The 15,176-nt window shown below is 34.3% G+C and overlaps 3 protein-coding genes across 10 annotated transcripts in view; all 3 read left to right on the top strand.

Annotated features, from left to right (window-relative positions):
• Positions 1 to 261: 261 nt before the first annotated feature.
• Positions 262 to 5,334, top strand: LOC127066444 (uncharacterized). Of its 2 annotated transcripts, none has more exons than XM_051000221.1 (2): positions 262 to 475; positions 4,253 to 5,334. In XM_051000221.1, the coding sequence occupies exons 1-2, from the start codon at positions 352 to 354 to the stop codon at positions 4,594 to 4,596; spliced, it is 468 nt and encodes a 155-aa protein (XP_050856178.1). In that variant the 5' UTR covers positions 262 to 351; the 3' UTR covers positions 4,597 to 5,334. The 2 variants fall into 2 exon arrangements, with proteins under 2 accessions (XP_050856178.1, XP_050856180.1); XM_051000223.1 differs by lacking the exon at positions 262 to 475 and adding an exon at positions 3,862 to 4,037.
• Positions 5,335 to 5,744: 410 nt separating this feature from the next.
• LOC127066425 (zinc transporter ZIP9) lies at positions 5,745 to 10,975 on the top strand. Of its 7 annotated transcripts, none has more exons than XM_051000182.1 (7): positions 5,745 to 6,167; positions 6,313 to 6,442; positions 6,532 to 6,755; positions 6,818 to 6,952; positions 7,031 to 8,576; positions 8,988 to 9,064; positions 9,221 to 9,284. In XM_051000182.1, exons 1-5 carry the CDS (start codon positions 6,075 to 6,077, stop codon positions 7,277 to 7,279), a joined length of 831 nt encoding a protein of 276 aa, XP_050856139.1. In that variant the 5' UTR covers positions 5,745 to 6,074; the 3' UTR covers positions 7,280 to 8,576; positions 8,988 to 9,064; positions 9,221 to 9,284. The 7 variants fall into 7 exon arrangements, with proteins under 7 accessions (XP_050856139.1, XP_050856138.1, XP_050856135.1 ...); XM_051000181.1 differs by lacking the exons at positions 5,745 to 6,167; positions 6,313 to 6,442; positions 6,532 to 6,755; positions 6,818 to 6,952 and adding exons at positions 9,536 to 9,685; positions 9,758 to 9,905; positions 10,002 to 10,749; positions 10,826 to 10,975 and having other exon boundaries at positions 7,289 to 8,576; positions 9,221 to 9,423; XM_051000178.1 differs by lacking the exons at positions 5,745 to 6,167; positions 6,313 to 6,442; positions 6,532 to 6,755; positions 6,818 to 6,952 and adding exons at positions 9,536 to 9,685; positions 9,758 to 9,905; positions 10,002 to 10,749; positions 10,826 to 10,975 and having other exon boundaries at positions 7,289 to 8,576; positions 9,221 to 9,470.
• Positions 10,976 to 11,111: 136 nt separating this feature from the next.
• Positions 11,112 to 15,176, top strand: part of LOC127066405 (probable G-protein coupled receptor 158) — an 87,713-nt gene continuing 83,648 nt past the window's right edge. The window contains exon 1 of the mRNA XM_051000127.1: positions 11,112 to 14,888. Coding sequence (XP_050856084.1) covers positions 13,427 to 14,888 — 1,462 coding nt within the window. The 5' untranslated portion in view covers positions 11,112 to 13,426. The remainder of the gene's footprint in view (positions 14,889 to 15,176) is intronic.

The raw sequence follows: 15,176 nt of genomic DNA, 5'->3' as shown, positions 1-15,176 counted from the left end.
CTATTAGAAGAAAAAGAAAAGGGAACACCGAGTGGTGCAAGATCCATTATTTGTCGTTTCTATATAATTCCGAGTATACGCGTAGTAGCTGTCCCATTGCCGATTGTGGGTGCGTCCGACGCTTGCGAGTGAAACACGGGCTACGAATGTGAACGATTCTTTGGTGACTGGTGGTTCAAGAGGTGAGAGACCATGAGAAGTTGGAGGGGGACAACGGGGCCTCGCCCGGTGAACGGCTATAAATTGCCGGCAAGTGCTTCGGACCCAACCAGTCTTGATCGGAACACTAAGACCCTTTTTTTTAGCTATTCCTCTTGGAGGATACTTTGCTTTCACTTGGAATCTGTAACGATGAAGCTCATCGCACTCTTCTGCCTTACCGTTGCGGTCGTTCTCGCCGCCTCCGAAGACGAAAAAAAGGAGCCAGAACGGCCCAAAACCTTCAGAAGACTTATACCGGCTGATGTTCTTCGTGGTGAGTTCTCAGCATCGATTTTAACCTTTTTCACGTTGGATCTCAGCCGAACGGAATGTGATAATCTTTAGAATGTATCACTTTTTCTTTTTTATAATTTATTAACGTTGATCGTCTTTGCAAATGTTTCAAATGTACACGTGTGTAACAGACACTCTCTCCATTCTCCACATAGACGTATGTACATACATGTATACGTACGTATCGAAACGATAACCAGTTATTATCTTTCGTTTCTTTGCTTTTGTAATCTCGATATTGTCTATTATATAAATTATGTTCATGTAAGTATCTTATGGATGGTTAATGGCATGAATGAAACATTAAAATCGAAGAAACATGGAAAGAGTCGTATAATTATCGAACGTTCGCCGATATTGATCGTTATGTATAAAATAATGGGAACAGAATTAGGTACTTGATTGATTCTGTCTGTCTATCTATCGTCCTTCGTGTCGAAATCCAGTCGTACGAAATTCGTTCGATTGATGATTATTTTTTCATCGCAGAAAAAAACAGGGTCGACCCAGTCAGAGCCGATGTTGTTCGGTGAAAGGCAGCATTTATTAAGGTCGTTTGTATGTTCGTAAATAGGGAAGCCCGGAACGTCAGTCGATGAATCTTGCTTTCAGAAAAAGAGAAAGATTTTTGATACATAAATTAATCACGCTTTGAGAAGAAAGAACTAGATAGTCTTTTTCGTAAATAGTATGCCAGATTAAAAGATACATGCAAAGTAGGACGATCTTGAGTTTTATTTTAAAACTACTGATATGCATCTGATATTCGTCTAGAGTAGTTTAACGAGTTCAAGTGTCGGAAAGAGAAACTCCGAAACATCGAGATTTAATGTCTTGATGGTATCTTCGATGACTCGAGAACTTTCCAAAATCATTCTTCGTTATATGTAAGCGAAAAATCCTTTTTTTTTTTTTACGATATTATTAACGATCCACGTACTTTATTACAAGGCGCATTAATCAATGAAAAATATTGCTTTACCGTAATTAAATTAATTATTTATGGCTTATAGCGATAGAATAATAATTACAATCGATCCATCGAGAACTTCCTTTTAATTAGAAATCGTCACGCTCATGATTACCGATGAGAGATATTAATATTAATAAAAAAAAGTAAAAAGAAAGAAAAGAAAATTATAAATCAATCGTAGTGATGCGTACACTGAAATAATCAAATAATGCATATTATGAATTTTATAATTAAGTATGGGTAAAATTATGGGGAGGAAACATACCTTTAAGACAATGCAGCCTTGATATGCCGTATGTTTTACGTTTATTCGTAATTATGTCATATGGAAGAATGATGCATAAATTCACATCTCATTGTTTCCAAGTTTCGATATGACCTTCCGACGTTTTTAAAACTATGCCATACATATAAGTGCATTTCTGTAAGGCAGAAAGTACAAGAAAAGAATGGCTCGGTATCTATACGAGTAAAAGGTTCGTCAAGCAGCGAATCAGAAAGTGCAAATGAAAGCGACGTCTCGATTTCTTCGAATCGCAAAAGGTCTTCGCCTGTCTCTGTCCCACGGCATTCCGAATCGCCACATCAGCTTTACGATAGTCACCCTGCAGGACCATGCTGTTATACGCTTACTCACGAGTCGATACTGGTAATGTAGACTTCTTAGTGCGTATACGAAAAGAAAGACAGGAAACTATATCCGCGCCAAGAACGTAAGTTCACGAGAAAGTATATTGATATAACTATCGCTTCTCTATCTTCCTGTAGCAATCTCGACAGTTTTTTAATTTCATTTTCCTCGAGATATCTCGTATACGCTTTTGAATTAAACGTATATAACATTCGAATGTTCCTTTATAAGAACTTTGATATTTTAAAGATCTTCTGGTTAATCCTTGATCATTATATAAAATTGATCATATAATACCGAAGGTGTGAATATGCTTTTCAAGAAACTCTTTTAGTATCTAGAAAAACGATATTTAGCTTTAACTCACTTTTAACGCATAACTTCTAATTGGTACGGCCTCGATACCCGTTATGCGTTGCTCTAGTCCCAGATTCCCAGGAATACTTGAATTACCGACAATGACCTCGTTACTCCTATTAACCAATGGCGTACTTAAGTTCAGGGATAGCGCGTATTTTAGATCTTTTAAGTGGCGCTCCATTAGCATAACCCTTTATGGCAATTTTCCTTCGAAAGTGGTATGGTATCTAGACTTACGTAAACAAACGGTAGTCGTAGGAAAGTGTGATCGCAAGCCTACTATCATAAGATCTATTACAGAATCTTAAGGCTACGATCGCTGCACATACTAATTACCGTCTTGCGTTTATTCTCCTTCGATTTGCAATATCGTGACATATATTCTCGTTGCGTCTTATTGTTTATTACGTTATATCCGAGTCCAAAGAGTACAATTTTTAAATTGTTGAAAAAAGAAAATCAGGTCATCGTCCGATCCTATATACGATATTTTTCTCGAGGACAATGAACGTCGGCGACGAATATAACGGTACTACGAGAAAGAGAACCGCCGAACAGTTATTTTAGAATAAGACCAAAGAAGAATGACCAATATTTTACGTTCTTATATTAAAGTCACTTAAATTTACGATAAGATTTTTTTTAAGAAGCGTATTGTTACATGAAAGTAGATACAAAGATGAAATTTAGGTAGCACGAGTTCAACAGTTAACTGGATCCGTTCGTTTCTCGCTTACAATGGACGTTCAAAATACATATATACAACATATGCCAACAAGAAAGCGAGAAATTAGAGATGCGAGTACACTCTTAGGGTATTCACTTTCTTCTCGCTCTGCCAGAGAAACTGCATCAGAGAACCTGCTCTTAAATGCATGCTCGGATCGTATGAAACGGCAACGAGTCGTTGGTCTTTCACAGATTCAGATTCGAGAAGATTTAAACATGTTCTTTTTTTTTTTAATGAAAGTAACAAAGAAAGTAAAAAGAAAAAGAATATCGTAAAATATACGCTCAATTTTTCATATTATAATTTTAATAATAAAATTATCACACAATTAAATCAAGTTGGGAAATACGTTTCGCTAATCGTACATACCTATGTATAAATAAATACGATTCTATTCGAAAGCAAGGTCTTCTACATATTATATCTGTACATTGGAGATGTATAAATGCATTCTATCTCAGCATCCAAGAGGTATGTCGATATATCTGTATCACCGTTTCGCATAAGATTTACGTTGGCGTTAAATGTTTCACATCTAAGACCTTCGTTTTATGGATAGCGTTGGGATAAGTAGAGCGAGCCGATTATTTAGGTAAAGTCGATATGCCATTACGTAGTTCGTATGTACATAATTGTACAAACGATGATGACTCAAAGTCTAAAGCTTAGACTCTAAGGCGTTGACGGCACATCGTCGTTATTGCCATTGTCGTTGATATTATCATTGTCATCGTTGTAGCTCTTGCATAAACGGTATTCCGGTGTGTGACAGTGAAAGTGTTTCTCCTTGAAGTTTCTACTGTGATCATTGTCGATGAAACTTCAAGTTATGCATACAATAGATGAAGGTACTCGATGACAATAGAATTATACCTACAATTCGTCTCAGGCGTATGATTCGAGAAGATACGAATGACTCATCTTTGGAAAAAATTAGATAATGATTGTTTTCGTGAGAGTTATCCAACAATTTGAATTTATGTAAATTCATCGATTGATGAAGAAATATATGATAAATATTGAAATTCTTTGATTAATCGCGTTCCCTTTATTATTTTTCCAGATTTCCCTGGCATGTGCTTCGCTTCAACCAGATGCGCTACCATTGAACCAAACAAAACTTGGGAGCTTTCACCGTTCTGTGGTAGATCCACTTGCATAGCCGCTGATGACAATTCTGGTCGCCTTTTCGAACTGGTAGAGGATTGTGGACCTTTACCAAAGGCCAATCCAAAATGCAAACTTTCCGATAAAACCAACAAAACGGCCAGCTTCCCAGACTGCTGTCCGATTTTCGAATGCGAGGAGGGCGCTAAACTGGAGTACCCTGAGATTCCAACTTTGCCACCACCGACGGAAATCTTTGAAATTGAAAAAATAACGGAAACGTCAACGGCGAAAGCTTAATGCATTGCGCTTCCTATTTTTGTCCCTTTTTTTTCCTCTTCTCGATTATCTTATTCGAAAGCGAATAACACTTTTAAGCTCTCTCAATCACGCCCGATTTCTAATTAGTATCGCATCATATCCTGATCATGGCGAAATAGATCGTAATAGTGCCGTGAATAATTGGCCCCTGGCAACTGGTTAACAACTTGAATCATTAATTTTACTTGCAAATGTATACGAAATGTTACTTTCACTTCGATTCCGGGTTATAAAACTATCGATCAAAACTCGGTGCATCCGAGGAACCTTTAGACACTTTCGTCTAAATATCAGAGGACAGCAAGATCGTTAAAATTTTTCTTGATACATGCTCAATGATTATCTGCGCTACGCTTTTGCTGGTTCGTCATGGTTTAAACATAATGGTTCGCACTTAATGCTCCTTGAACGAGAATTTCGCCAAGCTTGCATTTGTCGATCCTAATTTCCTTAGCAACATATGCGTTTTCACGATTGCAACTTTCTCACGTTATTTCTGCACATCACGATTGCGAAATCAAAATACGATCTTTTCGCATTATTATCGTCCTTATGTTTATGACGTGCACTTCTCCTAATATAATTAATGCGATCCCGCTAATTTTCGTACTTTATGCCAGTGATATTGTATAAACGAACTTGCATATGCATTGTAAATGTGTGTGATCCTAAGTATACTATAAAATAATAAATTAATATCTATTTAAAAAAACGAAATTATTGTTCTCATTTTTTCCTTGTATCTTCCAAAACAATTTTTAAGTATGTGAAAGGGACAAATATTTTCTTTTTACAGATATATATATATATATATATATATATATATATATATATATATGTATGTATATATATAAAATATTTAATTATTTCATAGTAATAATATAATAAACTGTTTATTCATATTTTTATAATAAATTCAATTAATTTTTAAATATTTATTAATTTTCTTTTCTTCCGCTCGTTAATATTACATGTTTTCTGATATGTATTCTCGATTTTCTAATACAAAACTCGCGCGTTAATGGAAAGAGTGAAACATAACCTATAAAAACGAAAGAGCTCTTAGCGCTAGTTACTAGGTCTTTTCATGACGTCAATGTTACATCTTTTATTACGAATATCCCTAATATTTGTAACTAGTGTTTTGTGTGTGGGCGTTATATTTACTTGCAGTTTTGTTAGATTATTTTCATTGTATGTATTAAAAATATAGTGCTCATCTATGAACTTTTCCTAATTTATATCACAAAGTAACTTCCTTTACCACTTTACCCACTTTTGTCGATGTTGCTACGTCGACAGAAACAGATTAAAAGAAGCGATGCGAACTGTCATTACCAGCATGTGGTAGCTAAAGCGATTAATATTTTTAAAACATTTACATACAAACGTTTACACTGTTTGTTATGTGTAAATCTTAATTAAATAAATTAATTTTTACGTAAATCATTTTTAAAATGTCAGAGAGCTCGATAATATGGCTCTCCTTAGTTATGCTAGGTGGTTCGTATTTGGCCGGTTTTTTACCGTTAATTATGAATTTGTCGGAGGTAAGAGTATTTGTCAATTAAAATTGTTCAAATTACTATATCTATAATGATTTATAAGATCACAATTATACAACCAAACCTATTGATTGGATATTCTTTAATACATATCGGAATCATGCATTATGAAGTATCAACTTATTTTTAGGATAAGTTGCAATTAGTATCTGTACTTGGAGCTGGGCTTCTTGTTGGAACTGCATTAGCTGTAATAATACCTGAAGGTATAAGAGCATTATTTACAGCTCCTGCTAGTAGTGATCACCAACAAAACGATAGTAAGCTGTTATATAAATTTATACTTTCAAAATATAATAATATTCTAAAAACATTTAAAGATTACATACTTCTGTTATATGTTTTATAGGTGATCTACATTCTTTGATAGGAATTAGCTTAGTACTTGGTTTTGTATTTATGCTTTTGGTCGATCAATGTACAAGAAGAGGCGGAGGAAAGGAGAAAAGTTTCACTGCTACGTTAGGCCTTGTTGTTCATGCAGCTGCAGATGGAGTAGCATTGGGTGCTGCAGCAACAACCTCGCAAGCTGATGTTGAAGTTATAGTATTCCTAGCAATCATGCTACATAAAGTAAGAGCAAAGTAAATTGTACAAAAATAGATTTATGTATAATGAAATACTTTTTATGACAGGCACCTGCTGCATTTGGCCTAGTATCTTTTTTACTTCATGAAGGTGTGGAAAAAAAGAAAATAGGAAAACATTTATTAGTATTTTCTCTTTCTGCACCCTGTCTTGCACTTTTAACATATTTTGGTATTGGAAAAGTAAGTTTGAAAATTATTTTTTAATATGTTTTTTCATTGCCATGCCAGTACATGCATTTATCTTTTTTGTATATTTAGGAAGGCAAGGAAACGCTTAGTAATGTCAATGCAACAGGAGTAGCACTGTTGTTCAGTGCAGGAACTTTTCTATATGTAGCTACTGTACATGTTTTACCAGAATTAATGACCAGAGAAGTTAATTATTCTCGTCTACCAACAACAGAAACAACAACAACAAATGTCTCTGGTCTTAGATTTAAAGAAATATTAGTACTAGTAATTGGTTCATTTTTACCATCACTACTTACAACTGGACATCAACATTGACACAGAGCTCATATTTTATACTATATCAGTTCCACTCATTGTGCTCATACATTCTTATAATTTAATTTTTTATACAGATAAAAACGAAAATTTCTTGAGAGGTGTATGACTACAGCACTCTTTGTTATTAAACGATATGTATATAACATTATACAAACTTGAAATTGAAAGAAACTCTAGATACTATCATAAAAAAATATTATTTAAAGATTGAAAACAAAAGTTTTCTATTATTTCAATGTTTCTATACATCATAATGATAACCTATTTCTTATTCAAAGTTTAATGAATACAGGGATATCATTTAGTATGGATATTGGGAATAGTAAAGAATTTTTGATTTAAAATATATTGTTATTGCATTATAAGTAATGCACAACACAATAGAATTTTGTATGATAAACTATCTCAGAAAAGACGATTATACATATGGATATTAATTTCTGTTGATAATATTGATAAAATAACCTTATTAAAATTTCTATTGATTAGAAAGATACATTTATTTTATAATTATGTTTTAGATAATAATTTTTATTATGTTCAACGCATACAATGGAATTAGTGTATTTTCCGCAATTAAAGATAACACATTAAATCTTGAAAACCACATGAATATAAAAACAAACATATTTTAAAGTGTTTTAAAGATAATATGTGTATCTTGACATATAAAGAATTTTTTTATTCACACGTGCAATTGTCATCGCATACGATCTATAGTAAACTAAATAATGAACAAATAATTGTAAACATACATTTCAGATTATATTTTTAAGAATAATAAATTATTAAGATCATTTTTCTATATCAAATGACATTCAATGTATTTTATGTATTTTTATTTATATTTATTTTCTTTAATTATTTTATATCTTTTCATTTGTTTCAAATAATTCTGAACTTGTAAAAACAAAGATCTGAATCTTATATAAATCATCCTCGAAGAGGTGGATAGATCGTGTGTGAACAGTCTGATCAAATAATAGGGTATTTAATTCTTCATATAAATTATTATACATATTAGTGTTATATGAATCATAAAGGTTGGCAAAAATGTTTCGTGAAGATGGTATTTATCGAGATATATTGATAATTTTATTTGATTTATGGAAACTATTGGTTTTTAATAATGTCAATCAGTATTGCCAATATTAAGAAAAAAGAAGAAATAATAGGAAAAGTAGTAGTAGACGAATCATAAGATATCTCATGTTACATAGATATAGTGACATAAATATAGTGTAACAGTGGGACGTAATGTGCCGCCAGGTCGTGTGGGCATTTGCCTAGTAACGTAGGTGTTGATACGTTTTGATATATTATTATTTTTGTTAATGTACACGTTAAGTGTTTATTAATGTTCTTTAACGAAATCAAATCTTTCGTTTAAATATAATTTATTTTAAATGCTTAGAAAGTCCTTTTCTTATAACTGAAATACGTAAATAAGCAGCAAGAATGGAAATATAGTAATGTGTTGTATTTTTAAGATGAATATACATAACCTATTTTGTGTGTGATTATAAAATTATAAACTTCACATATTGTTGCATTGAAATGTAATCATGTTACTGTTCATTTTAAATTTATAGTTCATAATACGTCACGTTTCATATTGCAAAATAAATTCTTGGTTTCATAACCTATTCGTTATAATTCGTATGTTTTATACTATTGAACGATTTAACCAAAATGAATGGAGCAGTATTGGATGTTTCAAATGAGAATTTAAAGTCAATAAAAGAGTATCAGCAAATACTTCTAAATCAAGCACTTACACAGGTATCAGTACGAATGAATTAGTTAATATATTTATTTTATTCCTTAGTAATTCTATAATATAACTCTATGATTTTATTAAAATATTCATACTTCTTTATATGGTGATTTATTTTTATATATGATCACACAATTATATTTAATAATTTAATATTATAGGGAATTCAGAGAAATGAAGAACAGTTCAAGGTATGGACTGAATATAAAAAAAGGCATAAAAAAGTTATAGAAGCACTTGAGAAATTACCTTTAGAAGTAACAATTAATTGTATGGTACCTATTGGTAAACGTGCATTTATGAAAGGAAAATTAATACATACTAATGAGATCCTGGCTTGTCTTGGAGATAACTACTTTGCAAAGTATAGTGCTGCTCAGGCAATTGCTCTATGCAATCGTAGAATTGAATGTATGGATACACATTACACAGAGTATTTTATTTGTAACATTTATAATAGTCTTATTCTCTTTCAGCTGCCAATGAGGTATTGAAAAATTTGGAGAGGGAAAGAAATTTATATGAGATGAGACAATTTATCCCACAAGAATTTGATGTTTTTGGTGAGAGAGAAAGGACAGATTTAGTAGAACATTGGGATGAGAAGAAACTAGATGATTGGAGAGGTGACTATTAGAAAAAATAATATTAGTTTACCCAAAGTAATATTTGTATATTGAAGTTGTATTTGTTTATAGCTGAACATAGACAACGAGAAAAAGAATATCACAAAAAACTCTCTGAATTAAGGAAGAAAGAAAAGACTGATATTCAAACTGAAGAAGATCTCTTTGAAAGATTAGATGAATTGGAACTTCAAGAAGAATTAGCAGATGAAATAAACAGGTCTCTATCTTATTAGTTTGTTTTATACCATAATAATCGTAAGTTCTGATATTTCTTGCATATTTGATTATTTTTTTTATTTCTAATATTTGATAGATTAGAAGAGGAACATGAAAAGTTTTATGGAGAAGAATTACAAGAAGGAGAAGTATATTATGAATCAGATGAAGAAGAAAGTTCGAACGACGAACATTCTTTAGAAGAAATAGAAAAAGAATTGAACAAATTGAAAGAGATTCGAATGGGCAAAAATGCAAATGAACAATCAACGAAAAGTAGCGTGCTCAATACTACTGTACATACAGAAAAGGAAATACCTAGTAGTAATTTAAAGGAAACTGAAGAAGTAGAAAAAACTTTATTAAAAACTACTAGCGAGGTTTCCTGTACTAATTACGATGAAGATAAAACACTTAAAATTACTAAATCAAAAAGTATGAGTAACATAAGTAACGATGAAATAAAATTAAAGGAGAAAAGAAGAGTATCGTTTGTAGAACCAGATTTTTCGACGTACAATGATGATAGTAAAATAGTTTCTATTAAAAATCAGGAGGAACAATGCACAGAATTATCGAGTGACGATATAGATGATTCAGAAAATGATAGTGATATTATTCGAATTGAATTTAAACATACAGACAATAATTTATATATACCAGAGTTCACGGAAAATAAAATAACGTCTCCAAGAGATATATATAAAATGTTTTCTAAACCAAAATCTATTTTGAAAAGATCACCCAATGATGTTATGCCACCACAAAATACTTCTTTACCTACATATAGTTCAGAAGAAGAAGAGGAGGAGGATGAAGGCATTAAACCTTCCGCGTATAATTTTGTAAGTACATATTTCTTTTGCATATTCGATTATTTCGTCAAAGGGTATAACATTTATATTAATTTGATTGTTGTAGATTGTAAAGGACATTTGCGAGAAGGAATTAGCAACCTCTAAGAAGAAGAACGTCGAGAACACAGAGGACAAGAAACTAGTCAGTAGATTTAGGATGGAACGTTCCACGTTAAAAAAATAAAATAAATATATCGATCGCTGCATAATTGAATCCTCGTTTATTTTCTTAATTTCACGTTATTAATTAATTAGACGGTAATGCTGACACATTCTAATTGCTAATCATACCTATGTCGAATAATTGAGAGCTAACTAAATAATAAGCCTTGTCGTTTAAATCCATTTTAATGAGCCATTTAGAATAGGTTTATGCTCGACAAGGTCATCGAATTTCTCACCTATTCATTTATTCGCGTGGTGTAGCATAAAGGACAAAGGGCTTATGTAACATAGCACCCGGAATGCAAACGAGTCGAGGAATACCGTGATTAGAAGTACGATTAGTGTAACGATCTTTATCTCGTGACAACGATTAAAAGCTTCGCAAGTTCGATTCGTACGTGAGAACCTTGATGTTTATTAACAGATTATATCGCAAAAAGAAAGTTCTCTTTTTCTCTTTCTCTTTCTCTTTCTTTTTCTAATTATCTCTCATAAATTTATTCAATCTTAAGATCACCGATAAAACAAAGGCTACAAAATTACTTGGCGCAAAATGCATGTCATAATATAATAGAAGTTCATTGACGTTAATCTTTTCGTGCACTAATATCTTTGTTAAATCGTTTTTTCGCATTACGATAAGAAAAACGATGACATTAGAAAGGGGATATCTTTCGTTTTTTATTTTTTGTCATGCAATATACTATCGTGCGAAAAATAGACGGCCTAGATAATAAGGATGACAAGTGAGGTCGCGAGCAATCGTCCTCGTATTAATTAGAAAGGATAGAATAAACAAGAAATAGAAAAAGAAAAAGAGATAGAAAATGTATTTGGAGCGAATCGAAAATGATTGAGGTATATAACAATTAAAGTTGTTCACGTCATATTTACGTCTATATACGGATACGTGATTATGTAGGTACATAATTATTTTTGTAGAGGATACTCGCGGTCAATGAGGTAATTCTATATTGTCGTACTGTCTCTTGTTTTGAAACAGAATTTAATTAGAACATATGTTAAAACGTCAAGGTACCTTTCAAAGCAAGGATCAAATTTAAGTGTAATCGAATCTCTTAATTTAATTTTGAATTTCATCCTTTTCAAAGGTAAATTTCAAAGGTAAATGAAAAATGAAAGGATTCGGATCCTTTGATCAATCGATCTTTTTTTAGCTTCTCAGTTCATTGACTTCCATTAATCTGTATTTGAACAAAAGTAATGCAATTTGTGTTGGAGACTTATTCCAGTCGCGTCAATTTTAAAATTGCCAAGAAAATACAATGAATTTGATCTCAATTGTTTGAAGAAAATCGAACAGAAGGATTGTCATTTGTGTACGTATGTGTGTGTGAAAGGAGGAGTGAGAGAGATAGGAGACATGCGCTCTACGTGCGTTTCCCTTTCTTGTTGCAACGGCTCTCCGTAGGGTAGCAGCCAGTTTTCATCCCTCAGTTCAACGCCGCGTGCGAGCGTGACACGATGAGAGACTACGGTTCATTTCTTCACGCTTTTTTCTAACTAAAATTACTAACTCTCAGTGTCACGTTTTTCTCGCTTTCCCCCTTTCCGTGCTCTTTTCCAATCACCGAACTTGTAAAAAGGAAAAAGAGACACAATGACATTCGATCTAATTTATGACTTCTATTCGTAGTTTTACGATAAGATTTAAAATAATCTTCTGTTTCTTCATCCTCTCTTCCTACATATTTCTATCGTTTTAATTGTACTTATCTTGCTTCTTGAAAAAAAAAAAAAAAATCGAGCAAAGTACCAAAATCGTAATCGGCGCAAAGAAAGAGACAAGAGAATGGAAGATAGAATTGGTATCGATGAATCTCCATTGAAATTGCGAGCGTGAAAGTGACTGGTTTTTTTTTTTTTGAACGCTCCTTATCCCTATCTATCCAACTTCTCTTTTTCTCTCACTTATCTATGTCTTTTAAGGCGACGAAGATCGCAGAAAATCGATGAACTATGCGTTCGGTCGATCGACCGACTCTCGATAAGAAAATTCGATTCTCGTAAATAACGTACGTTCCACGGAGATTTTTTTTTCTTCATATCGATTAAACACCACGAAGAAGGCCTCCTCTGTCTTCCAGGGTGACACGAAGGGAATCAGTCATGTCGATGTCGTTGTCACTTGCGAGATCGAGAAAGACAGGCACGTTTTTGCGATCGTCCAAGTGGAAGGTGCAGTGCCTTGTGGCGTTGGAATTTCGTTCGAAGGGATAAGAGGAGGAAAGGGTAGAAGGAAAAGAAAAACTAGCTAAACTCTTTCACGTTTGCGTCCGACGACGACGAAGAAGAAGAATACAAATCACAAAGAGGATTTGCAAAGATATATTGCTCTTGTCAAAAATTACTAGTGCCAATTGTGGTGATAGTGGTCACACCATGACGTGATTTATCACGAGAAAGGATCCTCGGAATAAAGGGGAAAAAGAAGGAGAAAGTTCCTAATGATCGAAAAGAAGAAGGGATCGGTCTAACGATGAGTGTCAGTAAATTTCGTTACGCTCTTGTTCTGCTCGCGTTTACGCACGAATTTTTGTTAATAACCAGCAAGAGGGAATCAACGGAGATCGAGATGTCCAAGGAGTATTTGCATCATCAACAGAGTCATCGGCAACGAACCTTCGCCATGGATCGACTGATGGATAAGAGCTCGCGAGAAGAGGATTCAACAAATGCGAAGAATTACGTGGTTTTCGTCGAAACACCGACCAATGGGAAGGCACGAGGTGTAACCTCGGAATTGGCCAGTAAGGAAATTGAGAAAGAATTGGAGACGAATATCGAGAAACCGCAAACGACTCAGATCAGACATGGCAGATCTCGCAGTCATTTCGTTAGACAAATCAAACTCGAAGATCTGGAGTCGTTGCGCGTTAGGACGAAAAGAATACACCTTTCTTCGAATTTTACCGATACGGAGAACGAGAAGGTGCTTGAAGATTCGAATTATTCGAGGAGATACGAGTCAAGGGAAGGAAGGGAAGGTAAAGGGGATGATACGACAAAGAAGGATCGATGGTCTTACGGTACCCCAGAGACGTGGACCGAGTCAACGAGACAGCTGAACGAGCTAATTCGTAAAGTCTTTCGACAGCACGCTGACGTAGCTCGTGTGGAGCATCGCGAGAAAGAAGATATCTTGGTGAACAAGTTTAAAAAAATTTCTCGATCGGATAAGCATCGAATCGAGGATCCGTTCGATTCGACGGAGAATTCGATCATCGCTTACGGCCGTGTTCTACACTCTTCTACGATCGATGAAGACTCCTCGAAGATAGATCCTAGCGAAAACGATTTCGACGGTGTGTCTATCGAGGATTTCGATAAGTTCGTTATTCGTCAAGTCGTTGAAAACAGTTCGATAAGTAGAATCAATGATTACGAGGATATAGAGGAGAGTACAACTTCAGACATTGAGATAGATAATCTTTCCACGAAACGACATCTCGAGAAGGAATCCGTCCAAGTCGACATTGTCACGAGGTTTCTTCGTATAATCGAGAATCAACATTTACTTGGGGAAAACTGTACCGCCGGTACTGATCTCAATCTCGGCGAAGGTGTCGTCGACCGTTACGCTCAAGAAAGGTTTCGGCTCGAGGCAAATCTCGCGGTAAATCGGGCCAACATGCTCACCAGGTTATGGAAATATGCACCTGAGGTGATGCTTTCCTCGGAATATCTTCTACATGCAAGCGTGCTTTCAATGGTCGAGTTCGATGAAGATATCTTTGCCGCCGGTAACTGCTACGACAAGCTTCAGTACAAAGATCACTGGCTCTATTGTCCCTTTGCTCATCGGCTTCAGGATCAGGAGGGTGTTTTAGTAAAGGACTTAGCGATCGAGTATAAGTACTTGAGCAACAGCAGCGAGTGGTTTTACATTGCCAGGAAGAACGCCGAGAGGGTTATTGCCAGTAACAACCAATTTAGCCGAGGTGAGTGTACGTCCTAGTATTCTTGTAGCGGACAATAGATCGGTTCACTTGGAGTCTATGCTTCTATAACGATCTCCTGTTCATCGTTTTTGTCTCTTTCTCTCTCTCTCTCTCTCTCTCCCCCTCTCTTTCTCTCTCTCCTTCTTACTTTTGTTGGCAGAATACGCCTGTATATCGGAATTATGCGGATCACTTGATTTAGAAATGAAGAGAAAGAGAGAGAGAGAGAGATAAGAGGGTGGATATGCGAATTAGGAGAATGGAGAATCTCAATGGTTTTTGTTATCT

The sequence above is a fragment of the Vespula vulgaris genome, chromosome 9, assembly GCF_905475345.1.
Source record: "Vespula vulgaris chromosome 9, iyVesVulg1.1, whole genome shotgun sequence".
NCBI lineage: Eukaryota > Metazoa > Arthropoda > Insecta > Hymenoptera > Vespidae > Vespula > Vespula vulgaris.
Note: the sequence above shows the minus strand (reverse complement) of the source record. Positions and strands in the feature narration are given on the sequence as shown.

What these genes read in the sequence shown, in the direction of transcription:
- LOC127066444 (XM_051000221.1), top strand. Translation starts at nt 352, where the DNA reads ATGAAGCTCATCGCACTCTTCTGCCTTACCGTTGCGGTCGTTCTCGCC. An exon ending in ACCGGCTGATGTTCTTCGTG is followed by an intron (nt 476 to 4,252) that starts GTGAGTTCTCAG and finishes TTATTTTTCCAG; the next exon opens with ATTTCCCTGGCATGTGCTTC.
- LOC127066425 (XM_051000177.1), top strand. Translation starts at nt 8,975, where the DNA reads ATGAATGGAGCAGTATTGGATGTTTCAAATGAGAATTTAAAGTCAATA. An exon ending in TTAGCAGATGAAATAAACAG is followed by an intron (nt 9,906 to 10,001) that starts GTCTCTATCTTA and finishes AATATTTGATAG; the next exon opens with ATTAGAAGAGGAACATGAAA. An exon ending in AACCTTCCGCGTATAATTTT is followed by an intron (nt 10,750 to 10,825) that starts GTAAGTACATAT and finishes TGATTGTTGTAG; the next exon opens with ATTGTAAAGGACATTTGCGA.